The sequence below is a fragment of the Cygnus atratus genome, chromosome 5 (genome assembly GCF_013377495.2).
Source record: "Cygnus atratus isolate AKBS03 ecotype Queensland, Australia chromosome 5, CAtr_DNAZoo_HiC_assembly, whole genome shotgun sequence".
In the NCBI taxonomy this organism is placed as follows: Eukaryota; Metazoa; Chordata; class Aves; order Anseriformes; family Anatidae; genus Cygnus; species Cygnus atratus.
This window is the reverse complement of record NC_066366.1, coordinates 43,325,775-43,348,757: the sequence shown is the minus strand read 5'-3', so window position 1 is coordinate 43,348,757 and position 22,983 is coordinate 43,325,775. Positions and strand designations below refer to the sequence as shown.

Genomic DNA, 22,983 nt, shown 5'->3' with positions numbered 1-22,983 from the left:
GCTACTTGTCTGTATTTCTATCTGACAGTATAAGATTCATCCTTAGCAATCTCTTTACTGCAACATAAAGAGTGACAAATAAAAGAGTGCCTCCTACTGTTTTTTCTGACTTTTCTCACCAGAGCCAAGAGTCCTTTAAGCTCAATCAACCACCAAGCCAAGCAGGGCAGGAGCAGCTCATTTTACTTTCATCCTATGCTGAGGAATCAGGCTTTGGACAGCTGAAGATAAGATCACAGCAGATAAGCACCACCATCAACAAGGATAGGACCACATTTGGCTAATTTCCGTAAGAAAAAGGCAGCCAGAAACCTTCTTCCACAGTAACCTCCATGACTATCACCACTACTCTGCTGACCACTTTGGACTCAGCCATGTTTGTCCATCAAACAATTGTACCCTGTCTTAGTTTGCTAATTCCTGAATAGAAATGGATTAGACCACATAGTTTGTAAGGATTGTTGTTTTCGTATCTCCATTCTGGGTTTCCAATTACCTTTATTACGTGCCCAAAGCACACGCTATATTGCTCCAATCCCCATTACATTTTCTAAATTTGCCTATACAAATACAGTTCTACACCTGTAAACACTCATTTTCTGCAGAACAGCACATGGCACATCCCTTGCAGGTACAGAAGCTCAGCAGGAGTCGAGTTCATTATGCAGGAAAGAAAAGCCTGCTCCTGATGGCCCCACTGCAAAGCAAGCCCAGATGGCCCTAGCACCAGGACCAAGGGTCACGTGTGGATGGCTCAGTCAGGAGCCTCTAACTGCTGCTGGGTAGTGGTGTGGTAGCGGTGACACCAACCCTAGGTACCTAGGACAGTGCCATCTGGAGACAGAGCTGGTTAGAGCACACAATGTTCTAGCTCCGTAGATTAGATTATGGGCTTGGTGGTAGGACACATTCAAACAGCCCTTCAAAAAGATGCCTCTTATGCCTTCTTCACAGAAAGTTCCAACATCTGTTGGCTTATCAATGCTTGCTTTAAAATGTATGCTCAATCTACATATGTACTTCAGTAATCAAAACATTTACAAAAGAAGTTAATGGCCAAAGAGTGAGGTAACAACTTCAGGAACTCAACACCACTGAACTGTTGACATTCTCTTTTAAATTAATCACCCAACAAAATGTATGCACTGGGACCGACCTAGAATGCCTGAAAGCTGCTGTCTGTCTGCTGATAAGAGTTCCAGAGAATAAGACATTATATTATAATAAATGTGACCTTTAATAGAACCTATATTTGTTTAATGTGAACAGAACCATCCTAAAACAAAACAGTTTGTATTTCTAGGCTCACTGTCACTAGATTCTGGAGTCTTTGCTATGAATTCCATTCAAGAAAAAAATGAGGAGCTTAATGATTTTTTTCAGTACACGTGATAAAACATCTCCTCCATCTCCTTTACCAAATTCAGCTGAAACTTCAGCTCCTTTCTTTACATCTCCCACGTCTTACTAAGCACAAAATTCCATCACCTCATTTTCATACTCCAATTCCTTCACTAAGGACTAATTTCACGAGGCAATTTCAATTGTCCTGCTTAACAGTGCAGAGATACTCACTGAACCTTCATCTACCTTCTCGTTGTTTCCACTGTTGTTCTAGTACCAGCATCATTGTCACTGCTCTGAACTGCCTGCCATTAGAAGAGGAACCTTCTCTGTAGGTCTTGCTGAGTCAGACTTCCTGTATCCCATCTCATTTACAACAAAATAAATACCAGCCTTGCCTTTACTTAATTGTTTCTCTTCCCTTCACTGCCCCTGATTTTTTCACTCTGAGGTGCTGCTTGGTATAAATGATATGAAGCACTCAAACAAGAATGCTTCTGTGGCTGAGTAAATACTTTCCATGGATGTATGGGCAAGTCATGAGTACACTATTTTTTCACTTCATATGTGGTCTGAAAGATCTGATGAAACAGTGTAGGGAAAAAGGTTGTCAGAAATAAACACGCAGTTTGATAGCGTCAGGTGATGTGTAAGACCTCACTAGGGGTTAGATAGCCACCAGCTTATTGATGACTACACTCCGCTCAGCACAGGGAGCCCCAGTAACCGCATGGAAGGTTGCAAGGGACACGTAGATGCTCAGATTAGTGGTCCAGTCAAGGCTCAGCTCAGGGACATCCTTGCCTCAACTTACCTACTTTTTCTTGTTGACAGCAGATCATATCACGCCTACAAGATCGTACATTGAACAATACAATACTGCAATACTTCGAAGCTAGGGCCACTGTGATCTGAGGATCATCATCTGGGCAGGATGTTCACTTCGTGAACTGGGACTAAATCACAAAAAGAGCCATGTCCTTGACTCCTTGCCAATCTTCTGAGTCCTCCCCTTACAAACAGATTGAACAGTAATTGAGGATAGCTTGTCATTTTGCAACAAACCCTCATCCAATATCTTTATTTCAGCAAAACACTTGCTGCAGATGCAAATAAGCCAAGCTGACGAAAATTCTCTCCTGTGTCATGCATGATGCAAGGCAATAATGCTGGTAAAAGCCTTTCTTCTGTAACACAGGCAAGAGCTAAGCTATGCAAAGAAAAGAATACTTCCCTGGCTAAAGCAAATCTGCAGCACTGGCAGCACACTCATACACCTGACAAGACTATTGATTTGAGTTCCTGTGGGCTGGGCCATTAATCCTTACTAAAAACACGTCATGAGAATGTGAAATATTAACCTCTGGAAAGCACATACTTGAATGAAGAGTCTCCCCAAATCCAGCAGAAGTTTAAGTTTTAACTGGGTCCATAACTGGAAGGAGATCATTTCCCTTTCTGGTCAGACATTAAAGAAGTCTCCTAATATGCACTACACTTGTGATGCATTTCCTACAGAACAAAGCAGAGAAACTCCCATTAGACCTTGCTCAGGTTCAAAAAAATAGCTGCAAAGTCCACTGTTTGGACTGATCCTGATCAGAACTGATCTCTCTTCAACAGTCCCCAGCCTCAACACCTGTTGCTCTGATCACTTCGGAGTAGGATCTGTTCCGGATTTCTCCATTTCCTCACCTGAGCTGACCCTTAAGAGAAAGTGAAGGGACGTTTCATTGCCGTCAGCAGCAGCGCAGCTGGCTAGTTAAGATATACTTTTGCAGTAACCCTTATGCACCTTCTACAAACTTTTCAATTTTTTTTTAAACACTCCTCCCTTTCTCATTTTCATAGGAATGCACAAAGACATCAAAGATTAAACAAGAAGAAATTAGTAAGTGTTACTGGTAAAGATGAAAATTCCCCACAGGAACAAGGTTGCAGTAATTCCAGGAACATCTAGTATCCAGTAAGAACATCAGTCATTTGTGATTGTCAGTTCATTGTGCTGAAGATATACTCTGTTCCTGCCAGGAGGAAGTAAAGAGCAATGGAACAACAACAAAAAAAAAAGATGGAACTATAGGTAGGATGTCCTTGTTCTATCCATGGCTTTCCACCAGTGGCAAGATATATGATGCTGACCAAGTCATATCACATCTGTGCCTCAAGCTGTAGGAACAGATGGGACCTATGAGCTAATACTGTTAATCATTATCAATTACAATTTCGGTGCAAGTATTTACTATGTAAATGGGCACAGTGCATCGAACTCTATACCACTGGATTTTCTGTGTGAGATCTTTGCCATTCACAAGGATCACAATTTAGAAAAGAAAGTTCATCGGACACTAAGCAAATATACTCCAAAATCAAAAATATGCTTTCCACATACTCTACCTGCATCACAAAAACTCACCTCTGACCTTTGATCTCCCACAGATGCTACCTAGAACTGCATCCTCTCTCTTCTTTGCTCCCTGGCTCACAGTATGGACGTATGCTCTGTGTTGGAATGACTGCCTTGCCTTCATTTTACAGAACGAATGTTCCTCTTTTCTCCCATCCTTGCTAAATGATTCCCTAAAAAAGCCACTAGCAAAATTAACTGAATCAAATGCCTTCTCCAGAGAGGCTGACATTCATCACGCTGTTAAATGTAGCATTGGGACCATGAACCACCAGACATTTATGCCTGGTTTGAGTGGTATTATAGATTTTTTCCTATACTTGGTATGTGGTAAATTTTACTCTAGTATTTATACGTGAGAACAGAGGCTGGCATGACCCTATCTTTTATGGTTATAGGATGATGTGTGCATGTCAACATATAGGCAAGCAAAACAAGGGAGGCACAGTGGCACTTCTTCCTGGCAGCACAGGAGAGGTCAGGCAGGGCAACACACGTTCCTCTAGTATGACAAAAATGCACTTTTAAAAACAACTCTCCTCAAAACACTTTCTTTTTCAGTGTTACCAAAGAGTCTGAGGATAGATGGGCATGGAGCTTCAGCTCCCAGATGTCCAGTTCAGAGAGCATCTTGCCCACCTTGACTTCATGTCATGCCCCACACTCATACCAGAAAGCACAAGGTAATCTTTACTGCACACCGAAGTCTTTCAGGATTCATGCCCAAGAACGCAACATATGTTGGCAGCCATCAGGCAGCCTGGGAAATATCCTATTGCCCAAATAAACAACAATATAGCCTTCCTGACTCTGAGCTAATAAACAAATACTAAATGCTAACCACCCTTGGAATTAAGCTTAGAAATATTATTTAATGAGAAAACATGTTTATCTCCCCACCCTCCTGTTTTGGGGCTATTCAGGACACTCTCAGCTTCTTGCTTCCAAGTGCTTCCATTCCCACCTCTAAATTAAATCTTTCCAGCAGTGTGCTTTTTCTTAATCCACTAGCAAATTACAGCAGCAATTGCTCAAAATGTTGAGCATCTGTTGCATCTCCCAAGCCACTGTGTTGTTGTATTTCTGCAACAAAGGTACTCAAAAACATGGTTAAGGTCTTGTTGCACCGGATGCTTGACAGGTGCACAGGGAGACACGATGCTTGATTCTCCACAGGCAAAGCCTAGAGGTCCATCAGCACAGCAACCCACCACTGCAGGGGTAATGAGACTGGAAATTAAGAGTGAGGGGCACCTAAAAACTTCACAGGCCACTGAATCTGGAAATTTAGGAATAAAGGCCATCATCATCAGGGCTGTTCAGGATGCCCTGGCCAGGAATAGTAATGGGAGATGAAGATTAAGGACAAGACTTATTCTGAGGAGATTAATCATATCCAGCCTTTGGCCATGCTTTGTCTGCCTCTACACAGTACCGTTAGCCTCTCCCCCCCCCCCCTTTTTTTTTTTTAATACTAGACTCCCAAATACAGATAAGAAACAGACTGGTCCCAACACAATAGAGCAGCTGGAGCAACAGTGCCAGACCAACACATGTGGGCAATTGCCATCCACATCCTAACTGCCTCCGCAGCACAGCAGTGAAATCCCTCACACTGGTATCTGCTGACTCACCACCTCCTTTTGTGCATTCCCGGGGCTCTGTTAAACTGCTGCTCTGGAAGAGGATCTTGGGCACCAGGTGCTTTTGGGCTATCTGGTCTCCCTCTTAGGGCAGGACTCTTATAACCAAAACTTCCTCTGTCTGCTCTCTTTACACTCAGGCTGTTTTTCCTCAGCCTCCATTTTTTCAGCCCTCTTTCTATGTGCTCCTCCAACCTCCTCCCCAGGGTGACACTCCACATGGAAAAATTTGTGCCCTAAACAAAAATCATATCATCATTAACGTTACTCATGCAAATAGGACTGAAAAAAAAGACCTGGCTGGCAGATAGCATCCAAGATGTATATGCAGCAACCAGGCACACTCGTGAACCATTTCAAAATCTGGCTCCTGGCAGTCAAATTGCAGACAGAAATGATCTGAGCTTTCACAGCTTTCTCCCATCACAGCCAGATGGTGCCTGACCCCTGCAATCATTTCTGCCATATTCCACCCATATGCAAACCTCGCTGCTTCCATCAAGCTGTTAGTACCAATAAACATTTTTTAGAATTGAGATTTTAATAAAGCATTGATAGAAAAATGTGAGTATTTCATAAATCGTCTCTCACATATCCATTCTTTAGGGACCACCTTAGGCTCTTCTAAACCACTTCCATCTGTACTAAGCACTGCTCCAAGTAAATCAGTCTGAATGGCTGGCTCCCTAATAGAGCCTTGGGAATATTCTGATTCTCTGCCTTCCCAAATGATCAGAGACTGAAATCCAGTTTTCCCTTTTTGCCTGCACCGTCAGACTTCCCATGCAGCCTCTCTCCATATCCAGTCCTGATTACCAGAGCCCCCTCCCTGAGACTTTCTAGTACAAACAAAACATAGCTGTTAGCATTGTGTTTCTTTTTCTACCTCGGCCTGCCCATCCAGGTGTTCTTAAATATTTAAGAATCAGTGAGTGGAGTTTATGCACTCATTGATTCTTAAAGCATTGTCACTCCTTCCCCGACACCCACCGAGAAAAATGCTGCTGCCCACTTGGCTCAGACATGCCTCTGTACCTGCTCCTATCCCATCTCTATACCTGGTTTCCTCCATGAGAGGAAATATCAGATCCTCCCCAAAGTTCATCTAGAGTAATTTATCTTAAGACTGATGGTCCAGGAAGCCTTAGATTTTGCAAATACGAGGCAATGCCCATGTTTGATGTCTATGTACTGCACTATTTGCATATTCTGCCTTTTAAGTTTTAATTAAAAAAAGCTATTTTTTCTAGTCTTGCTCCCTCATTACAGTGCCAGGTACATTGCAACACCACCAGGATGGTTGCAGAGATCTGTAAAACACAGTATACCATACGATGGGACATATTTAATTTATATTAGAATGTTAAAAAAAAAACCACCTTCAAATTCAGTACATGGATTTATGATTTGGGTATATTGCAAGATATACTCTGTGGTGAAAAGAGGATACATTGTCTCACCCAATTCCAGAAGAACATGGTCACCTTCACCAGGGCTTATCTGGATACTGCAGCCAGGGAGCTCCGAGGAACCTCTGAGTGGCCAGGCTCCTCCTAGTCAAGGTTTAGACTCGGGCCACATGAAGCAACCACCCTGACAGAGCTGCCCAGGCTTCTCCCAGCAACCCCAGCTGACTGGAGAAGCCCTACCCAGCTGCAAAGGGGCAGAGAGGGTCATTATGCACTCTGCACCATTGCATTTCAGCACCTGGATGAAGTGGGAAGACAATGCTCCACTCGAGGAGCACTCTTAGCCACCCCTGTGAGCAGTTTGGTTGCTGTACTGGGTGGCTCACACAATCTACATGAAACAAGAGAGGTTATAGCGTGAGGACAGGAAGTTTCACCCCGAAGTCTGCATCAATTCTTTGCCTTCTTAGGAAAGCAAGATAGCCCAGGGACAATATTTGCTGTTATGGTCTATCCTACCAGCAGTACTAACTCATTCTGAGGCCTAAGGGCTCTGGAAGAACCATAGGCTGGCAATGCAGTGTTCATTACAAACGTGGCTTTCTTTTGAAATGTTACATTCCTCCATTTATCCCATTTCCAAGTGTCTCCTCACCACAACCCTGTGCTACACATTTATGTTTGGTGAATTATATATACTTTATGTCCTCAGAAGCCATTTTGCACATATTTTCACAGCAACTGAAAGCACCAGTGGGCCACTACTAAGAACAGGTTGCTATTAAGCAGGCTGTAGCTCAAAACCAGCCAGCAACAGCCTGTCTGTAAGTCTAGACAGTTCCTCATACACTTCTCCTGTCACTGCCTAGTCAAGTGAAGATTACAAAGCAGATTCTGATTATCTGCTTTCTCCCTCTTCCTCTCATTCTTAAGTGGTTGCTTGGTTTTTTTTCACACAGAGTATTATAAGACTGGGACGGCTATGTAAGCAGCTCTTAGCACATTGTGCAAGCTAATAGAATACAAATGATTATATAAATAATAAAGCTGCTGAAGATTTTCTTGTCACTGCTTTCTCTGCTCCATTGGCTTGACTTAAAGCACACATAAAATGGCCTCTGCTAAGTGTTATGTTCATAGCATCCATAAATAAAATTAAGATCCTGATTTAAAGAGACACTAAGAAGCTGTATCACCTCTTGATTTCAATCTGGGATGCTCAGTGCCTATGAAAATCAGGCCCAAGGCTCTAAGGATGAAAACAGAAGGATTTGATGCCTGTATGACAGCTTATATTCAGCAGGGCAGTTCCATTTCCTATGTAAGATGCTCACATGCTCATTTCCAGCATACATGCATCTCCCTAACTAATGCAGAGGTCAGGCAGGACAGCAGCTCCACACCGACAGCCATCACTCACATCAGCGGACTGGCACATGAGATACAACCCCTGACACCACAAGTCAAGCATCTGTAGGATGGTAACTTGTCAGGCAGTTACAGCCCTAGAACAACATCTAGCTCAGCACTGCTGTTTCCATGACTCCTGCATGAAAACTCGGCTCAGCCTCCCCTCTGATATTAAATGTTCACACCAAGAGATATTATGACAACCCTCCTGGCTGCGTATAAAATGAGACCCACCCTGCCACACCCTGTAAAAACAGGATTACTATAAAATCACAACATCGGGAGTTTCTTGCAGCAAACTCTTATTCCAAACTAGCTAGGAAGCTGACTGACAGAAAACTTGTTTTTTCAGTTAGCTTTCTATAGCACATTTTGGGGATGTTGACATAGATATCACCATTAATGACAGCGATCATCACAAATTCTGATAAGAGAATTAGGAAAGATGACAAATGCTGACATCAGGCCACAACACCTGCACAGAGCATAACCCCAAACAACTGCACCAAGTTTCAGAATTTGGCTGTGGCTTTGTCATTTATTATTTTATTCTTGTTACTATTTTCAAGGAACACGAGTCTATTATTCTGGTTCCTGCTGCCAGCCAGGCGCTCCAATCTCTGTTACCCACGTGTGGATTTTCTCAAAGTTGTAGATTAACTATGTGACAGGGGCAGCCAGCCAGTGTGAGACAACATGGCTTTGGAAGCCAGCTAGCTATTCATGGCCAATGCAGCAGTGCTCTGCTGCATGGACTTACCAACACAGTATGCTTCAAGTCCACAGGTCGCATTATTGCTCTATCTGCATTATGCTCTCAAGTCGCAACTCTTTTCACCTAATTTGCATACACATTTTATATTATCTTCATCTTTCATTTTTCCAGTTTATCCTACCCATGTATCTTCCTGGAAAACTCACAACTGACTACATTCCTAGGTAAAGTCCAGGAGCTTAAAAATGATCCAAAATATACGTCTAGTGATGATTTTCCACCCAAAAAACTGCTTTAAGCCTTTTTTGTTGTTGTTATTGTTATTTTTTATTTTTCTTGTAATTCAAGCACCAGAATTTTTCTGACCATAAGCTCATGACTTTTGCAGCTGATGCCTTCTGTCCAGCTGAATGACAAGTTTATCCTTACAGTGACATTGCAGTATCAGCATGAAATTTATCATAAAGGAAAGACGTTGAGTGTGCAATGACAGGAGGGAAAATGTAATGATTTTGAGAAAGAAAAAGCACAGAAACAATAATTAATTTGAAATACTTACCTCTTTGAGGCAACCCATGAAGTTGTTGCTTACTGGAGAGCCAGGTAAGTCAGCAGTACTGGGGCTCCCTCCCACGTAGAAGAAGTCATCTGAGCCCAGCATGGTGTAGTCCTCCTGTGTATAGCCCGTGGTGGTAAGGATGCCATCCACAGAGATGGTCACCTGTTCAAGGGACACAATGGACAAAAAAAATCCAGGCAATGACCTTACAATCCTGAACAGAACAAGTCACCTCCCTTACATTTTTATGTTGGTTTTATTAAAGATTTTGTTGAGATTTGTTTTTTGTGGGTTTTTGAGAGTTTTTTTTTTGTTGTTGTTGTTAGTTCAACCAAGCTCCATTTTCTGGTCTGCTTCACCCACAATGGAAATGCTTCAGCATCTGCTTCTCCCTTTCTGCTATATCAGCACTTTCAGGCTGAGCCAGCAGTCTACCCATTGAGATGCTTGCAGTCTACTCAGGCCAGAAAATGGAACTGTCCTTGAAAAAGATCTCTCATATTAGTTGATTTTATGATTAATTAGTATTTATTTTAATGATTACAGTTAGTTATGGTTGTCAGTAAAAAAAAGCACTAATGAAGACGAGGTTGGTATTTTTTATTTTTTATGTTTCTTTTGCTCACAGCACACTGACGGTCATGCATTCAGGGAGGGGTGGGGAGAGGATCTCACTTTCAATACATTATGGATGTGCATGCCACGTACCTAGAGACACACACACCCACCACCCACCACAAAAATAAAATTAAAAGAAAAAAATATATTTTACAAACTAACTCAACCAAAATATAAATACAAAAGAAATCAAAATAAAATAAATCACAATAAAATAAATCAACCGCATACCAATGAGAGAGAAAGAGAAAGAAGCAGAGATGAGAAAGAAAGAAAGAAAACACAAAGCATGCACATACTGTGCTCTGATATCTCATGCTATTATATCTGGAGCCCAGAAAGATGAGAGGAAAAAAAAGATAGCACAGAGAGAGTGAGAGAGGAAAAACTATTTCACACTCGCATGCAACCAAAAATAAAAATACCAAACAAACCCCATAATAATCCAACAAACTCAAAAACAAACAGTAAAGTCCCCAAAACCTCTAACCCCAAACACATGGCGAGTGAAGGGGAACAGAAGGAGAGGGAGAGAGAGGAGCAAGTGAATTTGATGTGTTTTGCTTATATGTTGTTAGTGGTTTGAAGGGAAGATGGAGGAAAGTATATTGAGGCCAGTAGGAGACGGGCGAGTCACCAGACGTGGACATGCCATGCAGAGTGTGTACTGAAACAAACAACCGGCTGAGCTCCTTTCGGCCACGGCAGGTGGAAAGTCAGAGAGAGAGAGAAAGTGAGAGAGGCAGGAGGAGAGAAAGAGAAGGGAGGGAAGTGGGGGAAAGTGGGGAGAAAGAGGACAACTCCGGCCACTTTGCCTATAAGAGCCGTTGCCACAACAAAAGGATGAGAGAAAAAGAGAGCCTTCACCACCACGGACTAGAGGCCCTGCAATGGTTCTGATCCAGAAACCTTCAGAGTTTTTAAAAAAAAATAATCAAAAGGGGATAAAAAAGAAGAAAAAACAAAAGAGAGAAAGCTAAACTCAAGAGCAAAGAAGAAAAAAAAATATCACTGGAATACAAAAGATGAACTAAATAGGGAGGTGAGGAAACCAATGAGAGAAATGTCAAAACCCCATTTCCAGAATATTTGTGTTTATTGCTTGTCTTATTCATTTTTTTCCATTAAAAAATAATAATAAAGAAAAAGAAATGTGTTTTCAGTGAAATCAAAATAAAATTAAAGAAGTAAGTATAAAGGAGGGGGGATAAAGGGGAGTAGGGGAAGGAAAAGGCAGGTAACACACGGCAAACCCAAAAAAAGAGACAATAAGAATGATATCTACCAGACAATGTAGTTTGTTTACCATAGCGTGTCCAATGCCTGAGTGCTTTGCGGAAAAGGGGGAAGAAAGGAAATTAAAAAATCGTGAACAGAACGATTGTTAATTAAAATAACTAAAAGCAAAGATGAGTCGTTAGGGTGTTAGTACATTAGTTGGTTAGTAAAAATGACACATTGCATGAATGGTCTAGTGTTAGTCTTTCAAAAAAAGGCGTGGGGCACCTGACACACACAAAGTGAGAAAGAGGACAATATGACCAGGACTCTATGGGGAACCATGCCATCTACCCTGTAAAGAAGAAGGGTGCTGCCCAGTCTTCCCACCCTGGTATTAGTCATTAACTTCAACTCTTATATACATTATCCAGAACTAAAGCAAAATTAAAACAGTGCAATACTTACCTTGCAGATACCCATGAAGGTGCTTCCCCCAACCTTTCCCTCAGAGTTGCATATGCTAGTTTTCCCCTCCAGCACAAATCCAACCATGACTCCCCTTCTTCCACCCACCAACATCTCTATATTCTCGTTTGTCTTTCAGGCCTCACTACCCTCACGTGTCATGGAGAACCAGAGGCAGGCCAATATTTCTTTGGCTGGAGAATACAGCTGAAGACGAGTCCAAGACTCTGAGTCTGTCCTTACAAGTTTCTCAGTCTGCAGGTTTCTTTACAGCAGGTGAGTTTGTGACTTTTAGGAGAAGCATATAAAAATGTGTGCACTTCGGTGTTTGTGTCACCTGAGCACATAGGGGTTGAACATCTCCTCTCTTAGGAAGAAATATATTGAGAAATTGTGTAGGATGAATTCTGTCACTTGCATCAACGTTGGAAAACAGAATATTGATGGTATTTATTGTGTCTCTTGTTTTACTGCATCTATATTACAGAGCAAGGAGAATTCATCAACTAGTGCTTTAGTTTAGCGCAGCTCTGCAGATGCTTTGTTAATCCCTCCAAAGGTGCACAGATGCCAACTTCTTGAACCTACACACTTCTTGCTCGCTTTTTAGCAGCTCAGGAGCTCAAGATCTCCATAGCAAATTTTGCACGGTGACTAGCTTCGGTGCTAATATAGAAGTGCAGCCTATGGAGACTCCAACTCCTTGTCACATTTGCAATCAAAGTTTGTAAGAATAACAGTAAGTTACACATGGAAGATCTATGCCGCCTTGCATAAAAGCCATCTTGCAAATTTCAAAGAGTTGTGCATTGACATTACCGTGTTAGGAATCCCATTTTTACAAACAAGGAAGTTGGGATTTGGCGTGTGGGGGAGGGGAAGAGCATGGTAAAAATGATGTGGAGCATCAGCAGCAGAGCTGAAGACAGGGTTGGGAAGCCTGACCTTCAGTCTCCTCTGCTGCTTCAAACCACACTGCCCCAAACACACTCTGAAAGTCCTGGTAAAATACAGCCATGATCCTATTTCTAGTAAAGGTTTCACACAAAGCAGAAACGGGGCTTAGTTTTAACTGAAATAATAAGATAAATAAACAAGATTTGCTTTGACATTAACAATCACTACTCAAGGGAATCTGTGGGTTCACATGGTTTGTCTCTAAGGAGATTAACTGCTGTGATAGTCATTTGATCAAAAAAAGAGGAAGCACTTAGTACTCTACTAGATTAACTACAAAACATTTAACAATTCCAAAATGCACTGGGCAAAAGTCCAGCTATTTAAAGTTCTGCTCTAATTCCAGGAACAGCCAAAAAATTATGCAAATCCTCCTCCCTTCTCTCGTCCCCAAAAAGAGCAGGGAAGACTAGATGGCATCTTAATGTTCCCAATAATCCATTTACCTGGAATTGTTTTAGCTTTGGATCATATTCTTGGAATTTCTAATTTATTTTAAAGTTTAAGCCTCAATATTCATGGGCAATTCTTTGGTGTTGGGTTTTTGTTTGGTTGTTTTCTTTGAGGAAACTTGGACATAGCTGGAAACAAGACTTCCAAGTGACCTACATAATGTTGCAAGTTTACAGGTCAATTTGTGTCAGTAAAGATGCAGAGTAGGTAATGTATTACATACAAAATTATATGGGATGTAATGAACGAAAAAGTATACAATTTTTTACCTTGTAAATAATCTATTTTGATTTTATTACATTTTCTATATGAAGAAATTAAAGGACTTCACATAAATTAACAGATGAACATTCATAGCCTTAAAGGGTCGATACAAAATGACCACTCTCAGATGTGTACTGAAAACTGTCTATAGCAGATATGAACTAAATATCAGTCAAACTTGTTTTCAAACTCTTTATCCTAGAGATTGAATGGTTTTAAGACTTCTTCATCCCCGGTAATATCAATTAGCAGTAAGAATGCACAGAACCTAACAGGAAGGCTAAAGCGTTTAAGACTTGTCTTTATTGAAACCTCATGTTTAAACTTACCAATATTTTTTAGATGACAGCTTTCACGACTAGCAGGATTGCTTCTCCTCAAGGCCTCATCAGTTCCAGTTTCTAGGTACTTTTAGATTCTGAGTATATGTCATCATTTTGAGACCAAACTTGGCCAAAAGTTAAAACAGAAGTATACAGGAAAAAAATCAAAAAAAAAAGAAAAAAAATCCAGCCTTATTGACATTTTTGGGTTGAACTGCATTCTGTCATACCTGTTGCTAGAACTGGACCACAAATTATCTCTGCTATTTATTTTTTATTTGATTTTAAGATTGGTCTTCCTTTGGAAAGATCACAGCCATCTTATTAAAAGATCGTCTCTCTTGTCAAGTCAAGTTGAACCCTTTTAAGAATTCCGAATCACAGGAAAATATTCATAGTCAATAGACCAGGAGGATTAGAAATTTCCAGCACTGCTTAACTGGCAAGAGGCTCACCAAATTCCTTTTAATTGACAAAACACTGTCCTGATCTAATCAAAGACAAAGAGGCATAGACATATTTCTATTTAACCATGGACTCAAAAAATATGAAATCACTAGGTGAAAGATTAAGAAAGAGTGAGAGCTTCCCATCCACAGTTTTGTCTGGAATCCTTCCCCACTTTCTACTACTTCAAGATCCAAAGCAAACCTGTCATGAAGCAAGGATGCACTTTGCTTCAGGCTCATTTTCTCATTGAAAACTAATTTCTAACAAAAACAAAAGGCATGATTAACTAAAATGACCAGTAAACTACACTGAGATATTCAGAGACCAGCCATTCTGACACCATCTGAAAATAAGAAACACATAAAATAAAGCAGTATTTTGGGCCCTTCCAGACTGACAGACCTCAACCAGTTGGTGTATCTCCCTCTACTAGACTGATGGGAGCATTTGCACAAAATAGGATCATTAAGACCCATCCACTGCATTAGAAATTAAATCTGCATCTGCGTACAAACTAGTGAAAATAGACTAATCCTGCCATCAGCAAGAACCCTGCAGTCTCATAAAAGTTTGGCAACAGATTTGTCATCAAGCCACCAAATATCCTGAAAATGTAGAAATACAGGAATTCACATAGGAAAGACCTTTACCCTCAAACCCAAATATTTAACAGACAGATGTAAAATAGCCACAACAGAAATTATCCACTAATATCTGTTGGTAAAGACTGTTTCTGGCCCCTGGCACAGATACTCACAGATAGGCCTATACTCATACTTTTTTCTTCTGCTACTGTAAAATGTTACCACAAAAGCTGTTTTCTCAGCAAAAGATGTTATATTAACTTGAATAAAACTATTAAAGGTTGTGTTAATATTCACATTAATGAGCAAATAGATCACTCCGTTGTCACAAATTGATTTTAAAATTTCAGTTTATAAGCTATTTCTGCTGCCTCTACCGATCAGCATGACACCAAATAACTCCTATCCACAGTGTAAACCCCATTTATCACATGGAGTGACTTGATATATTCACTAACTTTCAGAGCAAGGTTATTTAAATTTATCTTATCTATTTTTGTCGGAATTTATATTTCATAAGGAAGGCTTCAGGATTTTAAGGCTAGCCTACTACCAAATACATCACCTGGTAGAGTTGTCTGCTTAGAAAGGCAGCATGCAAATGCGCAAAATTACAGTGGTAAAATCAGACAAAAACTTTTCCAAAGTGGAATTGTAGGGTGTTGGATTGGTCTGGGTTTGCTTGGCTTTTTTGATCCCTCCACTTTTCCAGTCCTCACAGCCAACGGAAGAGTCTCATAGGCAGAGACACAAGAAATAAAGTAGAATCTCATTATAGAAAGAATGGGAAAAATAAACAAGAAGAAAAGAAGAACAGAGAATCAAGAAGACTCAAAGACTCCGGCCAATTAAGTCAAAAGCTATAAAGGTAAAATAATTACACACATACCCACCAGCCTGCATACCTGCACACTTGCATGCACACACAAAAGAAAAAAAAAAGTAAAGGAAAAATAAAGATCTCCATAATTAGAATTATGGCATCATGGCAACGGCTAGACAAATTAACAAAAATTAAAGAAAAAGGATAGAGGTGCAGAGCATTGGCTGCTAGAAAAAAAAGATTCCATTCCCACAGTAATTAAATGCAACAAGAATATTACTGATAAGATTGAATCATAATTAAGGAAATAATAAAATAAAAAATGCAGAACAAAAATAGAGAAAAGAAAAAGGGAGATGAAAGTAAAGTTATGGCACAAGATTATTATTATTAAATCAAACCAAGTAAAACAGAAAATTAATAAAGTGGAAATGAAGATACCACATTAGGGATAAATTCCCATTAACTAACGTTTTTTTTCCACTGTCCTTTAGATATTGACATCCAGAGAAGGAGAAACTCTAGCAATCCCACCAAACATCCCCATTACTCCCTCCACTTTGCCCCTGTCGAAATAAAACAGAACAGTTTTCCCCAGCATTTTCTCCCCATCACCATTACCTGCCGCAAGTTGCGCGTCACCTTAACGTCGTGCCACGCGTTGTCATTGAATTTGCCATTGACAGGCTCCACAATGGCCTCGAAGGCCCCAGACCCCAGGTTAATGACCAGCGAGACCGCGCCATCTTTGAGGGCCAGGTTGACATAATCAGCAGACTTGCCGGTGTGCAGAATGAGCCCGTTGCGTTGCCACGTCTTGAAGGACAGAGTGATCTCATCGCTGCTGCTCTGGATGGGGTTTTGAGACAGGTCATAGCAAAGGTATTCAGAACCACGGAAAGTGGCCATGTTCTCATCTCGCGCTGGAAAAAGAAGGGAAACAGAAGAACTGTTTAGTCATTAGCCAAGGAAAGATTGAAGCTAGCTATGAAATTTCTGAGAATTCCCACAACACTGTTAATGTTCTGTACAGCCATATATCATGACATGCTAATGACTGTACGGCTCCTGTTGCAGTATGGCTATCAAGACAATTAACAACAGGGTCCTCAGTACCCATAAATTTCAGTACTATGTTTTCAGTTTCACTGCAGCACTGCCACCGCAGGGACCATTCACAAGTGTGCAGCAGAGCCTAGGATAAGTACATTTAAAGACACTGCTATAAGACACTGTACATCCTTATCAGGAGAAGGATAGAAAATTCTGATATTAACAACATGACCATCACATGTTGTTCCAAGAGGAACCAAAGTCTCCCAAATGCTGATATTTAGCTTCCTTGCTGAATTCAATGCTCTGCTTTTAACCTATCTGCTAGGCAATCTAAGATAGGCACCAAAATATAATCTCCACAGAACTTCCCCTTTCTTTCAACTTAATGAGACCAAGCAGACAAGAAAGCCAAAACGTCCTGTAGTTTCCTTCTTTGAAAGTATGAGAGAAGTCCACACAACACACATTTGTCCACAGCTGTAAGAAATGATACTGCTGGTAAACATGTCCCAGAACTTTGTCTGATCACCTTATCCAGAGAATCTTTACTAGGCATGCTTTTAATACAGCAAAAATAAACATGGGTGATTTTTTAGAGCATGTGACATTAATTATTTCCTCATTTAAAAAAATGAATAAACAGATTTCATTTATGTACCGTAGGGGAAACCACTGAATCCATCTCTTAGCAACCAGAGGCAGCATTTGAACACCCCAAAATTGTTGGCATGAGCTGGAAATCTACCTCCTGCTACCTGGGATTCCAGGATCACTCAGAATCAGTTCCTCCACAATACTGCACTGGTGTGGCCCAAGTCAGCCAGGTACCCTCATCTTGCCTAGTGGAAGGAATAGGGGACTGTCATGGTAAAGCTTCCCGGAGGACTGTCTGCAGTCCCTTCCTACTCATGCAATCTAGTAGAAAATTGTATGTACAATGGAGTCTAGATAGACCTACAGATCTGCCCACTCCATATGCTTTCTGACTCCCAGCCACAAAAGCAATTCTGAGCATGAACACGGTACAAGCAGTCAAACCATCATTGCTTACAATCCATGGCATAAGGCAAGTGCTGGTGGTATTGCCATTGACATTAGTGTTTTTCTGCTTCATTTTGTCTCATTTAGTAATCCTAATACAGATTAGCCAGAATTTGTTAGTACAAGACTAAAGGGAAAATACTTGTCATAGCCTTTCTTGAAAAACAACTGCGTGATGAAATATGTGCCCTCGCAGCATGAAACAGTACTGACAAAACAGCACTGCTGCAACAAGAACATATATCATCCTCAAGTGATAGGGCTGTTTTAAGCACACACTTCTGCCATCTCAATTGAGGGTATCACAGGATAAATTCATTAAAAATCTGAGCACTTTGAAAGTGGCAGTAACGTGTGTTTGTGCTTATGAAAGTGTACTGTGTGTCTACACACCCCTGTGAGCAAACAGTAAGACAAATTACTCTACAACAGTACAAATTGGAAGCCACCTGGCTCAACAGCAGCTTTATGGAGAAAGACCCGGGGGGTCCTAGAGGACAAGCCGAACACAAGTCAGCTGTGTGCCCTTTCAGCAAAGATGATCAAGTGCATCCTGGGCTGCATTAGCAGCATGCAACCTGCAGGCCAGGGAGAGCAATTCTTCCTGTCTCTAAGAGACTTGTTAGATCCCATCAGGAGTCCTCTACCCAGTATTGAGCTCCCCAGTATAAAAATAGCTTCAATATTCTGTGGTGCGTTCAGCAAAGAGCTACCACAATGCTTAAGGTGCTGGAGAAGGTGATAGGTGTGGAGAGGCTGGGAGAGCTGGGTTTGTAAAGCTTTAAGGAGAGAGGGCTCAGGGGAAACCTTGGTGCTCTCTACAGCTACTTAATTGGGAGAGCAGAGAGAAGAGAGAGCCAAATTCATCTCAGAGGTGTGCAGAAGGAGGTCAAGAGGCAACTGACACAGCTGGAACATGAGAAATTCTGATTCTATATGAAAAAAAAAAGTTTCACCTTGAGGATGGCCCAACATTAGGAAAGACCTAGAAAAGCTCTGAAATCTTCATCCTTGAGAACACCAAAAACTTGACTGCACGTGCTCCTGAGCTGTCTGCTCTAATTGGACTTGCTCTAAGCAAGTGGTTGGACTACGGGGCCTTTGGAGGTCTCTTCCGAATTACTTGATTCAGTGATTCTATTCTGAATATGCTGAACTACCACCAAGGAGTGCAGTTCATATGCTTGTGTCAATGCACAACCAGCCTAAGCACAGGGCTGATATTGATTGCAATTCTCAAAGTCAGAGCCAAGAACTTAACAACACTCTCCACAATGATAATTCCCCTGCCTAGTCACTTCTGATCCATCGGAAGGAAATGTGTTACAATCAAGTTGGACACATGCTTTATACACCTGCAGGTAATTCTGATCAAAGAGCTGGCGTCTGAGGGCAGGAGTCAAACACAATCATTACGACTGAGCCATTTTCCCACAGCCACAGATCTGTGAGGCACTGAACACACATTTCATGTCTTTGGGGCAGGGGGGCACGGGTGGTTGCTTGTTCACTCACTACAAGACATATTAACAGGGCTCATTTACAGTTGCTCAACCACTTAGACAAAATCTCACTGGTCTACTCAGTACAAAGGAGGAGGCAAAGAGTAGATTAGAAATCTAAGTGGTAATTTAAGGCAACCACAGCAGACTCATCAAGCCAAGGCACAGAAAATTCAGAGAGAGATAACTCTTACATTCTTACTCTTACCAGTGGTTTTAATGTAAGGTACTATCAACCCACCCCTGTGTGCAACTACATCACCTGCCTGTTTCTTCCAGTCACCTGTTGCTTACCACCATCAGAAATGGGACCCCACACCTGATCCATCTTTGCATCCTTATTTCCTGCAGGTATATCAAAGAGGTTTGGTACAACATGACCTACTTCTGTTTCATATATTGTCATAAGTTTCTTTCTTCCTCCCCAGGTTGCTCTGGATAAATATTCAAATTTGCAAATGACCACAACTCTCAGATCTCCCTGGGGCTCCCAGGCCGATCAGACTTCACAACTGTCCCCCTCCATAAGTACAACTCCCAAGGTCAATATACCCTCTAAAATACATTCTCTGAACCACTAATTCCTTAACTGCTGGCTGTGGACCTAAGCACATGGCCACATTAAAGGCTTTAGTGCACAGATTAGGCTCCAAGCTCCAAAGAGCTTGACTGAGCGTTCCTCCAAGCTACAGCACAGCAGCAGCCTGACACAGCTGTCATGCCCTGGCACATGAAAGGCTTTTATCAAGCACAACCTTTCCATGCTGGCCTGCATGTTAGGATGCTCTGATGTATGCAATGCCTGTGACCAGAAGGCACGTGAGAACCAACAGAGAGCAAGTGATGGGAAAACAGATATAAGTTCTCTTCACAATGTATTATTTAGAAGAAAAAAGCCCTGAGTGTGCTGCGGATCTCAGAGTATCTCCGTGTACTTTTGGGCACAGCCTAGTGATATCTGTAAGACCAAGGAGTTGTGAGCCATTTGTTAACTAGTGACCTTTGTGATGCACATTTCTGAAGGCTCCACAGACTTTCCACAAAAAGGGGATCAGATGCTAAGGGCTCAAAGAATTATATCAAATTGCCCTGTAGTACTTATGGCTTTCATATTCCTTAAACAGTGCTACTGTACCAAAGAGTTTCTGCAGCATATCAAGGCACCTAAACTAGAATAGCTAAATGTAAGACCCAAATCCGTGTCAACAGAAATCCCTGGTTTATGTTACATGGAACAATAGAATAAACCCTGGTTTTGCTGGGATGCAACACTCTGCATACATAAATGACATTACCTTGAAGCAATAATCTAGCTGTTCAAGTGTGGTAATGCAGCTGTTTTCCACTGCATCAAAAATAAAGTTTACTTAAAACAGCATTTAGAATATGTTTGCAAACTCTTGATTTATATATGATTCTCAAGATTTAATTTTTAACTCACTTAATATTAGGTAGAAATACAAAAATCAGAATGTGAAAGTAGGTTACTTGGCAGATGTAAGCAATTAAATTTTCCATTTCATTTGTTAACATTAATCTAACCCTATTATTTATTTTAAAACACATTCATGACTAAATTCTCTGCAACAGCTGGGATTTGCAGACCTCTGAGACATGTATGAAACTTCACATTCAGACTTAACCCTTGGCATGTTCAAAGACTCACAGAAATCGCCAGAGTAGAACTGAAACCTAGGATCTTCAAAATGACCACTACAGACATTTTCCTGGAATGAATGGAGTCATCCCTTGGCTTTCAGAAGGAGAAAAACATTAGCCTTTTCTGACTGATCACTAACCTAACACGCACAGCTAGCACATTAAGCAGTCACCACTACCACATTAAGCAGTCACCACTACCACCCCACTGCAAAGCCTATTTATTTGGCAAGTCTCAGATCTACTCCTGTTCAAATACCCAGATCAGCTGCCATTACGTGCTACAGACTGATAGCAAGAGCAGAAACCAAAGCACGGCCAACAACTACCTGAGCCAAGCTGCTGGCTCTTCTCATCCCTACAGAAACTCCAGAGTTTGCCAAGTCTCAGCTCTCAGGACAGGTAAAGACCAGGGATCTTCCCATACTGTATATGGCCATATTGCCCACTCAGGAGAGCCAGCTGGTAGCTTTTAAATTCCTTGTTGTTTTGTTGTTGTTTGTTTTGTTTTCATGTGAAAAGCTGTTGCTGTGTGCTCTTATCAAAACTCTTCTTACAAAGGATAACTCAAATATTCAAAATTCACATCACTAGAAACTAGAGAAACCTTGACATTTTGACTCATGTATAAAAAAGGGAATGCACAGATTTTGACGGATTTACTCATAGCCAACAACAACAACGAAATCAGTAACAGAAGTAGTGTTCAGGACCTCCTAGCTCCCCGTCTTGCGCTCATTTGATACATTCTCTCACATATTTGTGGAGGAAAAGCAAGCTCTCATTTTTCCCAGTAGTGTCAGGAAGCCACCCCAGCAAAGACTGTGGAGCCTACAAAGTTTTGGAGGATACCTGAAAATAAATACGCTCTTAAAGCTGGAAATAACAAGTCCAAGAAGCACCGATTCTGCCCATGGGTAGCATGAGCAACTCAACAAAAGCAGCATCTCATGTCACAGTTAGGATTTCTGGCCTCAGACAACTAGAAAATACTTAGAAAACTATAAAAAAGGGAGAGTAACTTTCTTGAAGTCTCCTAAAGAAAACTTCAGGTAGTTCTCTTAAAAACAGAAGGCAACTGCTCACCTCCTCTCAAAGCCCACTGTACTGCAGGTGTACTCCGAGGCAGTCCCTGTCTCACTGGGCTTTGGTTTACAGCCAACATTGGAGTACGTCTTTTGTCAGCGAGAACAGCAAACTCTCTGCACTGCTTCAGAATTAATAACCACTCCAGTGTTTGGTGGGATTTACCTTATCTGAGAGGTTTGCTGTGCTCTGCACTGAAAAGCTGGTGCTGTCTGATAATCTAGGGACGGCCTAACACTGCTAAGTGTCAGGCTTCTCTGCCAAAACCGAACATGTTATTGATGGAGGCAGCAGAACAGCTGGTTACTCCTTTGACCTTCTGTCAAACACGAGTCCATACGTAAAACAGTTCTTACTGCCCTTTTCTCCCTGGCATTCAATGGTTCTCTGTGACTTGGGAAAATCCTACAGGTACAAAACTTACCTTATGAAAAATCTGCTTCTAAAGTTGGCCACTGACAACAGAACCGTTACCATTAAAATTCACTATGGCCTTCCGCCATGGCAGACAGAAAAAAAAAATCTTCCAGTTAAACTGACCAGGAATCCAGACCACAAGAAAAAATACCCACGTGCTCATAATATATTGTGGATAGGTAACCAAGTCAGCACAACAAGAATATAACACAATGTTTTAAAATGCAGCCATGCAGAAGGCCTAAATATGAAGAGGGAAAAGGAAAAAAAAAAAAAAAAAAAAAAGCAGGCTCTCCCACTGATGACATTAGTCCTGCTGCTCGCAGGATGGGCCTTCCTCACCTGCAGATATGCTAGCAGCATCAGTAGGGTACTGCAGCAGAGCCACAGTACTCAGTGCCTATGAACTTAGGGCACTTGGGCATCAGCTGTGCTTTCAGCAGCGTGGCAGGGAAAAAATCTAATTTATTTCTGACCAGATGAACGGGTAAGATAATGATCCCAGCAAGTACAACTGAACTGGGAGCTTTGGGGGGAGAAATTTTGTTGCAATCTTCCCGTGCTGTTCACATTACTA

General features: G+C 41.3%; 1 protein-coding gene across 1 annotated transcript in view; it reads right to left on the bottom strand.

Annotated features, from left to right (window-relative positions):
• Positions 1–22,983, bottom strand: part of NRXN3 (neurexin 3) — a 981,410-nt gene that overhangs the window by 712,052 nt on the left and 246,375 nt on the right. The window contains exons 6-8 of the mRNA XM_035539906.2: positions 16,267–16,568; positions 11,391–11,435; positions 9,488–9,649 (exon numbers count right to left, since the gene is read on the bottom strand). Coding sequence (XP_035395799.1) covers positions 9,488–9,649; positions 11,391–11,435; positions 16,267–16,568 — 509 coding nt within the window. The remainder of the gene's footprint in view (positions 1–9,487; positions 9,650–11,390; positions 11,436–16,266; positions 16,569–22,983) is intronic.